The following is an 11,728-nucleotide window of genomic DNA, read 5'->3' on the forward strand; positions in this document are numbered from 1 at the left end:
CCTCTCCCCCTCTCCCCCGACCCTATCTTGCAAATTGGTTGCTTGATGATTGATAATTTTGCTCCTCTCGGCTCTCAACATCTTAATTATAGACAGCAGTTTTCACTCAACATGGATGGCTCCCCACCGGTAGTCGCCGCCCAACAGGTCAAACGCAAGCAACGTCCTGTATATTCGTGTTTACCATGCCACCAGCGAAAAGTCAAGGTGAACCAATCCAAGCCAAATGCCACCCATTTCCAAGATCTAGTCTCTCAATTGTCCCCTCCCGGTAACACGAACATGAGCTTATCAGGACCCGTGCCAAGTAGTGCAATCGGGTGTTACCGTGTAAATCGTGCTGTTTGCGTGGTCTCCCGGAAGAGTGCACATTCCCTCGCTCCGCCGAAGAGCAAAACTACATCAGTCAATCCGAATATATCACCCAGCTCGAGGAGCGATGTCGCACCTTGGAGCGACGACTCGCCCATCTGGAAGCCGTGCGACAGCTGGTCATCCATCAGGCCAACGAGGCCTCCTCCTCCCGCGAGCAGTCACACGACTCGGCCGAGATCGGTCTGCTACACGAAGATGAAAAAGAAGACAAAGGTCGGTGGTGAACGAGGAGAGAAAGACCCTCATCAGCCGCTGCTAACATTGCCCTAGACCCGGCTTCCAACCATCCGGAAAAGAAAAGCGAGGACGAGGACGAGGACAGCGAAACCGACGGCACCAGCAGCATTCCCATGGAGTATTCTCCGGGCGCAGCCATCTTGGATATCTTCATCGAACGCCTGATCGAAGACTGCTGTCCGTTGAGCAAGCGCGAGACCGGTGTGAAACGGTTTATCCTCAGCGATGCATCCCAGATGAGAAGTCGATCGGAACTGCTACAGGTCGCCTTCGAGAATACGGCCTTGATGTTTGTCGGTCGCACCTGGGGGGACCGGGACATCGAGATGGCGGGCCATCGACACAACATGTATGCTATTCGATTGATGCGTCGGTCTCTGCGCCGGTGTAGTGGGAAACCTGTCCCCCTGGATGTCTTTGTGGCTGCCTTTATCTTCATCATCCGCGAGGTTTTCACCGGCGACAGCAACGCCCTGATGAAGCATTTGGTGGGGGCTGCTCAGCTCCTCCAGTCTCGGAAACCAGAGGAACATCAGACTGGGATTTCCCATGCGATCTTTCTGGACTACCGCATTTACTGGGTATGATCCCTGAGGAACTCCTTCGACCCGTAGCCCTAGCATGAGGAAGCTGATCGCTGCTGGATCTAGATCGCTGGTTCAATCCTCCTCCGCCGCCCCTCATTCCTCGTACATCCCGACTGGATGAAAGTCCCCTGGGCACACAAGCCCAAAGATCTGCTGCAGCAGCTGCTCGATATCGGAGCAGAAGTGCCCTGCTACCTCTTTCAAATCGACAAATACCAGAGCCAAGTGGCGTCTGGACAGAGCAGCTACGAGGATCTTCTTAACGGTCACAGCTCCCCGGGCGCGTGGGCACAGACCCTGGACAGTCGCCTGGAGCGCTGGTATCACCACCATATCCCTTCTTATCAGCACGGCTCCATCACTGAGTCCGATCACCGACTCGATGCTTCCTTTCCGACTTTCGCTTGTCACGATTCGCGTGATGGACATATCTTTACCCCGACCATCCTGATCTATCCCGACCTGCTACTGACTACCGTGATGTGCTACTACTGGGCCTTGCGCATCACCGTCGTCGGGGCTAATCCCACCCCCTCTCCTCGCTCCCTCCGGTATGAGTGGGCTTGCAATATCTGCCGGAGCCTAGAGGCCTATATCACCAAGGGTCCTCGTTGTTTTATTTATCGCATTTTATACCCTATCATTGTTGCCTACCAGACATTTGAGCGAGACTCGGTCGAACGTTGCTTTGTCGTTCAACTTTGTCGTCGGTTGGACGAACTCTACCAAGTCAATGTGTTTCTGAATATCATGGCTCAACTGGGCGATTCGATAGAGTTACCTGGATTTTAAAGCTTGTGGTTGACTTCTTGCTTCTCTTTCTCGTGTTTCCTCTTTTCTTTTCTTTTGTTTTCTTTCTTTTTCTTTTTTCTATTCTATTTTTCCACTTCTTTGCGAGATTCATTCTTAACACATGCGTACATATTAGCGACTACTGTTTGAGGTCTAAACAGATGGATGATACCTGGTTGGTGCATTGGATTTTCTAGCGGTGGATCTTGTTAGCTGGACGGGCGACCGCGGGATATTGGATCTTCGCAGAATTTGTCATGTTGTGGTTCAGGGCGATCTAGATCGGGCCTATCATTCTCAATGCAGCCCAGGTCACACTCGGAATTTGCACACTACACCTTTTCAAAATAATACTGGAGCTCATGCTATGGATGTGCTTCTCAAAGCATTGCTTCTTCTTCATGGGGAATGGCAGCATCACGCGGCCTGGGAATGCTGCATATCTGATCCGAGTTGACCGTCATAGACGCCTGCCTGTTAGCCAGTAGCTTCTACCATCAGTGCTGGTACAGGTCTGTAAGACTTGTATCATCGTGGGCTCCCACCAGGAGACTATTCTCTTAAGATCAGACACTAGTTTCAGTCCCCGAACACAGACTAGTGGTCAGGCACTGCCACATCCGCTTCATTTGCTGGCCAAGCGGTGCCGGCTGTTCCCATGGTTTCCACCTCAGGGCTGATGGTTATTAGCTCTTCCCCATCCCTCACCGGCGGAGCAAACCTCTGTTGGGTTAGCCGAAGGAGCTACTAAATCACTACCGTCGTGGAACTCGCTCGATTATTGGGGTGGGAGAAAGGAGGAGGGGGGGAGGGGGGGAGAGATGGGGACAGGTAACGGCCTCGTTGTGGGCTCTCCGGAGTGTGCCGAATTGTAGGCTGGATGAAGCGGTATGGAGAACTTCTTCAATCATGCGAGACTGAGACGGATGTGCCCAACTGCTGACTGAAAGCCATCCGCCTGCAGCGGAGCTATGGTTCACCAATAGCATGTATGCTTTTTCTTGGTTCGGCTGGTAGGGATTTTAGCTTCCATGACATGGATGGATTGCCTACGTTGTACCATGAGTGTAACAACCTTGGTTGCGTACGACATCGGGATGACTATCCTTGGTAAGGCAGAGTTCGTCCGATAACCCTTGTGTAGCACTCATGCCTGCGCTGGCTTGAGCACTGCTTTCGTCGACAGCACTGGTCCCCCCCTGAGGACAGACTAGTCCCCAACCAAGCTAGTATTTCAACATTTGGCCGTCACTTTGTGGTGCATTCATTCAGTCTAATCCCGACAGATAATGTCTCACTCGATCCAGCTGGCGGCGTAGGTCTTCGCTATGGGAATCCCTTCTAAGCGAAACCAATCGAGGAGAATCCCTACGGTAATGTAGACTCCGTGCGTCTTCCAGCCCCCTTCGTCATGGGCCAGCTGCCTACATCGCATCGCTCAGAAGGACTGTCCACGACTGCGCCAGTCTTCCTGCGCACAGCAAGGCGACAGCCTAGGAGTTTTAAGATAGCTCCCACCGCATAATGATTCTCGGGTTGCTCTCTGGTTCTCCGTCAGATTCGAGGACTGCTGAAGATATCGAGATGTCAGTCTCTGATCTGATAGTTCAATTGTTCCTGGAATGGGGGTTATTAGGTTTGGTCGGGAAGGACCCTGTCCCTGGCGTGTACTCCGTTCTCTCTCACACATATTTGCTGTCTACCCAGTCCAACCGAGGAGGGCTGCAGGCGAACTAGTGAGACGGAGTAATTATTAGTATGTGGGGCAGTTTATCGCCGAGCATAACCTTGAAACACCGAAACAGTACATGAGAACGAAAAAAAAAAACAAAGAAAAAAAAACCGTTGTAGTTTCCCGCCCGCGGTGATGTTATCGACCCTTCGCCCTCCCAGATCCAAAGAACACAGATGAATGTGACAGCATCGAACAACCACTTTGTCCATCACCCTCGTCATAGGAGGGCAGTTGGACACGAATAAAGCACTTGAGTGTGTCCATGTCTGGTTCCCATCATAGTCACCACAAACAGGGCCTCTCCCCGGATCACTCCCCTCTTATTCGCATTGATATAGATACCTCGGGTGTACATACAGTACAGTACGATGAAAGGTGGGCGACCCGCGATACTTGTATCCATGGACAGCCAGGGTCTTGAGTCCCGGCCGAAAGTGTGATGACGACAGTTCCGCACTTGAGATCCATCTTCGTGACTACAGCCAATCTGAGTATTAGGAGCAGTAATCCGATCGTAGCCAAGTCGGTAATGTAGTTACTCCGTAGTCCCGAGTATGGCGGGTTGCCACCAGGGGGATAAGTTCAACAAACCTTATTCATATTTGATACAAAGTGTGCCTGAGACGATCTCGGTGGAATCTATCAGATCGTGCCTTATTCTCATATCTTGCGTTGTTGTTTTTCAAAGCTGTTCTTGCGCAACAGTGGTGATCACGTAAGCTTGAATTGAGTGCGCAGCGTTAATTAACTAGGTACCGTACCTTAGGGCTACGAGGGGCTGATCGCGGATGGTGGACGATGAATGGCAACTTTGGGAGGCAGTTTCTAAGTTCTGATTACCCAGCTACGAGTGACCACAGTAATGTGACTTCAGTTCGAGACTTAGAAAGCCGACAGCTATCTATCACCTACTAGAGTAGAAAAATCAGAGTTCTACTTTTTCTCCGATATAAAGTCATATAGTTAGTAAGTAGCCTATAACTTACCTACTGGATCTAAGAATATCTACTTCTACCCTATGTATTTCTGGTTCTTTCCCAAGTCACGTGATCTAACCGACCGTTGGTTAACCCCCCATGCAGCCCGCCCAAAGGGGTTAGTGCGCTTTGGAAAGCCTTTGGCTGAGGGAGGCACCCGCAGACAAGGCCCTCGTATATTTTACCAGTTCTGTCAATCCTCGGCTGTGAAATACTTGCCTTACTCCGGAATTCAGCTATCGAGCTGTAATGGCCAGTGAAGGACTGTCAAAGCAACAGAATGACCAGACGGGGCCTGAGTAGCTCCCTGAAATGATCATTAGCAGCTTTACCCCGACTAGAACACGCTGGTGTCATGTTCTTCCGACAAGACAAACTCTTGCCGAGAGTAGGAGTCACTCCTCACCATAAAAGAGTCATTGTAATGGTTACTGGTTCTCGTCTACATACCTTGCTTACGTGCTATGAAGGGACCGATGCTGGCAGGCTCGGCCGTGCCTATAAACTTCAAGTCTTGCCGATTGTAGTAGAACATGTCCAGGAGCTGGTACAAAAGTTCTAACCAGGAAGTCATTATTAGAGGCTGTATAGCGTTATCTGAGTTTTCTATGGATTCTGCAGATATTTGCCCCCTTGACAAGTTGGTCATGCTATAAATATAGTAGCCGTCTTTCACTAAGATAATCGCTTTTTAGTGAGGGATTGTTCGCTTTTCTACTCTCCTGCTTTAGGAATGCTGGAACTGACCAAGGATAATTCACAGAAACGCTTTTCTAGCCCCGACCAACTATCTGGGCTCGTGGAAAAGTCTCTGATTATGAAATCTGGCTTCTCCAAGACCACTTTACGGTCATATCCATATCGACCTTGGTTTGAAAATATGCCATAAATGCAAGATAGTGCGATGGACTGTGGCTAAGAAAGAAAGGGGTTTTGGGAATAATCGGATTACTTAGACAGAGAGACAAGAAATTGATTGAACATAACAGCTCAAAGATATTGGTCATTCATGGATATACAATCTTCCACAGGTAACAAGAAATTACAGGAGAGGAAAAGGATAGAGACCGGCACTATTAGATCCGTTGATGCTCTCCGTCAAATCTCCAAGTAGCAGTCAACGAACGCGCCTGAGCCAATTCTTCTTCAGTCGGCATGTTGACAACCATGAGATAGAGCACTTTCTGTACCGGGTCGTAGTTAGTAGGTGATTCATGGCTAGCACAGTGAACTCATACCGAGCTAAGAAGCTTCTTTAGACTGAGACCCTTGCCTGCACGTCGACTAGCTGGAACGCGGGAATCTGGCTGCTGTTCTTCGCGCCTGCTGGAGCTTGACCTGCCATAGGGCGCTGGTGGGTTGTCCGAGTTGCTATTCTCTGGGCGGGCTTTTTGTGGATCACGATGGGCGGCGATTTGGTCAGCGGCCAGGCTGACCAGCCCAAGAAGGCCACCACCGCTTCGCCTTCCTCCAATGCCTCGCCCCAACTCGTCTCGTGAGCCAAGGCTACGGCGCTGCTGCAAGGTCCCTTCCCTCCCCCGTAAAGACAAACCACTGTGTATGGGATGCGTGGGATCGGCGTACTTGGAGGCGAACTTGGGTTTTCCCGCCTGAGTAAGATGGCTATCTGGGTTCTCGGCGTACTGTGATAGAGGGTGAACCAATCAGTCAGATTGCTCAACGAAGGAGAAGTGATTCGCGAGAACGGGGTTACTGACAAATTTGGCCTGGGCCCTACGGTCCATGTAGTCATCTACAAACAACTTGCCTCGCTCCAACCTCTTCTTGAAGCCCGTCTGCTCCTCTTTGGATCTTGTTGCAAGGAGATCCAGACCCGGGAAGATCAGTTCCGCCATTTGAATAGATTCCATTCCATTGGTAACCCCATTGGACGACTGGAATCGATGGGACATCCGGCCCTGGCTGTCCATTGTGTTCTGGACGGTGGAGTTGATGTCGATGTTGGTATGAGAGTCGGCGGCTGCCGCATCCCATGTCATGATGAGACAGTAGAGACCACGTGGTCGGAAAAACTCTTGGTTCAATCTGTCCAGGGCCTTGTTTTGTCTTTCGAGTGGAAGTTAGCCAAGCGATCTTTTCAAAGAATCATCGGAGACTTCCTTCTGGAGTTGCGTTCTTACCTGTAGCGACTCTGGGCCTCAATTGCAACATCTGTGGCAACCATGATGGCTACCGAAATCGCCGTCGAAATGGCAAAGGGCAGTGGAGAGGCCGCTAAAGAGGCTAGGTTAATGGCGTTGATCCAGGGATTGGCAAGGCTCGCTTCGTTGAGCGTCTCGACCATGTCGAACCAGGTGTCTTGGTCGATACCTACGGTCTGCAGGTCGGGGGCATAGGCACGAATAAATCCTCGCGTCTTGGCTTTGGGACGGCGCTGAGGAATCGCAACCGGATAAGTCAGTTGAGTAGATGGCGGAAGCTCAGGAGGCGGCCGACGCGAGAGGAAAGCAGAAATTATTTTGTCAGGATTGGCGGTGCCTTGCTTGCTCTTCCGAGGTGTGTATTCCGGTTTATCGACAATCCGGTCTTGGGCTTCATCCAGCTGCCATGAGTATTCGAGGTTATCTGCAGTCTCGATTGCAGTTTTCGTCTCTTCGCTTGAGGAACTGGGAGTATATGGTGGAGGGGGGGAGGAGGAGACAGAACGCGTTGTATCTTCTTGTTCATACTTATGCTGAGAAGGCTCCATTCCTTTTGAATGTTGCTCAAGTTCTTGCTCATGGTCTTTGCCTTCGCGGGCGGCTTTTCTAGCCTTCCTGTACCCATGAACTTCAGTTGCAAAGCCGATGCCGGTAGTGATTCCATGCACGAGGCCACTAATGGGACCACCATGCTCTGACCGTGAACGGGGCATGCTTGAGGGTTATGGGCAATGAAAAGATTGCTTAATAGAAACGTTCAGATGAAAGCTTGGACTTGCACTTGTAGAAAAAGCAGTTGGGACTGGAGACATCTTATAGACAAAGAGATGATGCAGCGGAATAGCACAGCCCTGCGGGGTGTAAGCGGATTTTCCGAATACGGCGTGGAGTGCGAGGGAAGCTAGTCCCAGCTAGGTAACCATCTCGATTGACACACATGCTAGAAAGCTTAGCTTGTTAAGGATCATAACACCGCCACAATGGCTAAGCTTTGTCCAGGTTAACAGGTATGTTTATCCAGCACGCGGATTACAGTATATCACAATGATAATCACTACATATCTTCTCTGTTAAATAATCCTAGGAAATTCTTTCTTTCTTTGCCGACAGAATATATACAATGTATCTAAATTTCGCTGACACATCGACTCTCCACCTGAGGATATCTCTAGTGACTGAGTTATTCTCTCCACTCTCAGATTCAGACCTAAATAACGCATCTCATATGTAGGGTTCCCGATAAGGATTTGCGAAAAAGAATCTATGAGCTTGAGCCACGGTTCCCATCTAATCTCCCATTCTGAAGGCTTACAGTGATTATATCATAAAGCTTCTTCATCAGAAACCTGACCATGCAAAGGCCTTAACTCGAGTCATCCGAAATATCTTCTGAAGGACTTTTGTATTTTATGTTATATCTAGTACTATCATCGGGTTCAACGTCTCATACAATCATTCCGGTTTGTCCAGTAGTTCCACTAACTCTAGCCCATTATCTATTGTTTTTCAGTTATCTTCACGAGTGCTATATCTGCGTCTAACCATACCCTAAATGTTGGCTCATGACTATTTGACACACTTGGTCTTCATGGACACGTGCCGCGCGCTTTCAACTGTATGCACCGCTATGGACTACCCTGGGTAGCAGTATCGAGAACCCCAAGCAATAGCATTCTTCGCTCGGAAGCGAGTTATATTGGAGAAGGGCTTTAACCCCATTCAATACCGTCAAGTTTGTCTCCTTCTATTTGGAAACTCCTATCATGATTCTCGTGATCTTCGGGTGGAAGCTTGTCAAGGAGACCGAATTTGTAAGCCTTGGTAAGATGACATTGTTAACGAATTAATATAATACAGTGACTAATAACCATGGAGAACAAACTTACAATATACTCGAGAGCCCACCGACACTTCTCACCCAAGAGTTCGACCGTACGGTAGGAACTCTCAAGAGATACAGCATATACCTGTGCTTCTAGACTGAGCGATGAAGAGCGAGCGCTTTTGAGAGTGCGAGCATACTATATTCTGCTCACTTGGCCCGCAAAGCTTTAGTTTCCGCCCCGGCTCATGAATTCGAATAATCCATAAATGTACGCCTATGAATATAACCACAGAACGGTATACTTTGTAGTGTACATTGACTATAGTAGTGATGATACTACAATAAGCTATACCGTAACAACGCTAGCCACACACTACAGAGATTTGCCGCACATATTAAGAAATTGCCAAGCCACCTGCGATTGGCACCCATAGTCGGATACTGCGGATGCCTTTCCCTTTTTTATCCACCAGTTCCAGTCTTTTTCTTTTCTCCATTAAACTCCATCCTATACCTATGTAAAAGTAAGTCCTCGAGTATACTGCTTGTCTATAACTCTACACACATTTAGCGTTCTTCACCAATTAAGCTAATTACCTGATAACTATATTTCACCCTGGGCTTAGATCACTTATTGTGCCTATACTAAGTCGAGACATGAGCGTTATTCTGGCTTTGCATGGTACCTAGATACTTCACATTCGAATTTACGTCGAGATAGATCCCACTGATGCATATCGCTGGTTACAACAGTGATTAGCCCAATATTATAGTCTAGAAATTCATCAACCAACCGGACAACACTTCGAACAGAGGAGTCTGTCGCGTCAAGAAACTCTAATACTGCTTATTATATCCCTAATTAGTTTATACCTTTTCCACTGCAGCTCTTATAAGATGAATATAATCGTGTTTCCAGCTTCAATCTCTGAGATGTGAAAACACTATTGCCCCGTATAACTATTCTCGTCAGTCAAAGCTTCTACCCCCGAAGGAAGCTCGAAGCAAACCTACCTCCAGTAAGTCAATCCTATTATAATGTTCTTACAGCCTTCAGGAAAGCTTTGGTAATGCCCTCCTACACAGTATTATTTTAAGCTTGTAGATGCGTCTCGATCTTAGAAAAACCGTATGATGCCTCCTCGACCAGCATAATAGCTAATTTTATGGCGGTGTTGCAGTCGACGCCTTCGTTGAGCATTATTACTGGAATGAGATTCTCGATTTGCCCGTCCGCCTGAACATCGATGGTCCGTAATTGATGAGAGCATGTACGGAATAAACGTACGATTTACTTGCGCAACGAGAACATGTCATTGATCCGGCATGAGTGTTCAGCTTCGTGGTCAGAGGGATGGCTAGCATAGATGAACTGATATATATACTAGATATGATGTATGTTTCCACAACAACTGCATCGTCTCACTGTCTAGTTATTGTTGCGAGACATTGATACTATAAATAAAGCTAGTGGCTTGTTAGTTGAGAACTTTGTTGAATAGATGTGCTACCCACGGGATTGTGGCTATAACCTGATATACCCCGGCGGTGCGTTGACACCGGCTCAGATATTGCTTCAGCGATGGAGTGTGGTTTCCCGAGTAGACAGTGTCCACGGTATCGACGCTTTCATAGTATAGCTCCTGGTCTGGAAGGACCTTTAGGCTATCTAGAGACTTGTCAGCTCGATGAATATTAGGGTGCAAGGCAGATTGACCTTTCGAGTACATGCTTCTGATGTGATCAGCAACCCTAGTCCAGCATATAAAGGCATACTGCAGCTTCCACGCGAAGTATGACGATCGGGGATATCTTCTTCCTCCCCGAGCACGGCCGTGAAAGTACGGTACAGATTGTTTTCTGTACACATGGGCTTTTGCTTTATCATTGGCGAGGATACCAAAATCGAAAACGTTAGATGTGCCATGAGTAAGCTCATTAAATAGAGCCATAACTTCTAATCCACAAGGGTTGGTCTGATGGACCTTCATCAGACCTAGGATGGGGCCCGGTAGGCATTCTGATTGGCTGGTATATAATCCACAAGGGTTGGTCTGATGGACCTTTATCAGACCTAGGATGGGGCCCGGTAGACATTCTGATTGGCTGGTATATCTCCAGATACAATTTATTAGACTAATATAATATAATAGATCAGAAGAGGAAGTAACTAGCTAAATTACTTAAAATTATACTAGATTATAGAAGTACTACTTATTTACTATCTTTTAAATAGTAGTATAATATATAATAAACCCTTAGATTATAGTAGGTTAAAGATCTATAGTTTTTAGATTAGAGTATTTATATAATAGGATCTACTTATTAGGATAGATATTACAGGATAGATAGATTATACTAATTAAAACATGCCTTTAAACAAGAAGAAATAGCTAGAAAGCTATTTTATCTATTTGTATAAAATTCTTTTAGATGTGTGTGAACTAAGCTAGCGCTAGTTTAGTGTATAGTATATAAGGCCTCAGGCACTAACTAGTGCCTAAAGCTGAGCTCTATATCAGGATCTTAGTTCTATAATAGAAGCCTTTCTCTCCTTTTTTATCTCTCTTTATAGTTTATATTTATATAATCAGTAGTACAGATTCAGAGTAATAGTTCTGTGCTTCAGTTTCCTTCCTAGGCGGTATTATAGCTGGTTAGTAGACAGTATAAGTATAGGTAGGGCTTATTATATTTACTATTATTTCCTCTGTTATATAATTTCTCTTAATCCAGTAAATCTAATGGTTCTCTAGTGAATAGAACTTTCTTTATACAGCTTATATAACTGGTTCTAGGGATATAGTTAGGCTTAGCTATTAGCTTTGTATAGAATATATAAAGTACTATATAAGAAGACCATCCCCCCCCTAAGTTAGTTCTCTTTTTTTTTTTTTTTTTTTTTTTTTTAATTTTTTTTTTTTTTTTTTTTTTTTTTTTTTTTTTTACTTATATAATTTACTATTATCTTCTTCTTCTACTATGTAATATCTTCTCTTTCTGATTCTAGAGATAATAAGTCTAACTAATTAGATAAT

At 46.7% G+C, this 11,728-nt stretch overlaps 4 protein-coding genes across 4 annotated transcripts; 1 reads left to right on the plus strand and 3 right to left on the minus strand.

Moving 5' to 3' along the window:
* Positions 1–111: 111 nt before the first annotated feature.
* BP01DRAFT_427354 (uncharacterized protein) lies at positions 112–2,281 on the plus strand (the record flags this gene model as incomplete). Its single annotated transcript, XM_025579843.1, has 4 exons — positions 112–307; positions 364–588; positions 646–1,193; positions 1,263–2,281. 4 exons carry the CDS (start codon positions 112–114, stop codon positions 1,989–1,991), a joined length of 1,698 nt encoding a protein of 565 aa, XP_025426029.1. The 3' UTR covers positions 1,992–2,281.
* Positions 2,282–5,709: 3,428 nt separating this feature from the next.
* On the minus strand, positions 5,710–7,651 carry BP01DRAFT_396153 (uncharacterized protein). The gene is made up of 4 exons (XM_025578461.1): positions 6,845–7,651; positions 6,422–6,770; positions 5,942–6,346; positions 5,710–5,887 (listed from the first exon to the last, which is right to left on the minus strand). Exons 1-4 carry the CDS (start codon positions 7,576–7,578, stop codon positions 5,780–5,782), a joined length of 1,596 nt encoding a protein of 531 aa, XP_025426030.1. The 5' UTR covers positions 7,579–7,651; the 3' UTR covers positions 5,710–5,779.
* Positions 7,652–9,783: 2,132 nt separating this feature from the next.
* BP01DRAFT_309173 (uncharacterized protein) lies at positions 9,784–9,948 on the minus strand (the record flags this gene model as incomplete). Its single annotated transcript, XM_025572374.1, has 1 exon — positions 9,784–9,948. A coding segment is annotated over one exon (165 nt), but the record flags the coding sequence as incomplete, so codon positions are not given.
* Positions 9,949–10,066: 118 nt separating this feature from the next.
* Positions 10,067–10,555, minus strand: BP01DRAFT_262721 (uncharacterized protein; the record flags this gene model as incomplete). The annotated part of the gene is made up of 3 exons (XM_025571317.1): positions 10,067–10,111; positions 10,181–10,359; positions 10,408–10,555. Coding segments are annotated over 3 exons (372 nt in total), but the record flags the coding sequence as incomplete, so codon positions are not given.
* Between the last annotated feature and the right edge of the window lie 1,173 nt (positions 10,556–11,728).

Source organism: Aspergillus saccharolyticus (assembly GCF_003184585.1).
Source record: "Aspergillus saccharolyticus JOP 1030-1 unplaced genomic scaffold BP01scaffold_91, whole genome shotgun sequence".
NCBI classification, from domain to species: domain Eukaryota; kingdom Fungi; phylum Ascomycota; class Eurotiomycetes; order Eurotiales; family Aspergillaceae; genus Aspergillus; species Aspergillus saccharolyticus.

Coding starts and splice junctions, on each gene's coding strand:
- BP01DRAFT_396153 (XM_025578461.1), bottom strand. CDS start 7,578: ATGCCCCGTTCACGGTCAGAGCATGGTGGTCCCATTAGTGGCCTCGTG. Junction 6,347..6,421: donor GTAGGGCCCAGGCCAAATTT/GTCAGTAACCCC, acceptor CCTCTATCACAG/TACGCCGAGAACCCAGATAG. Junction 5,888..5,941: donor TAAAGAAGCTTCTTAGCTCG/GTATGAGTTCAC, acceptor GACCCGGTACAG/AAAGTGCTCTATCTCATGGT.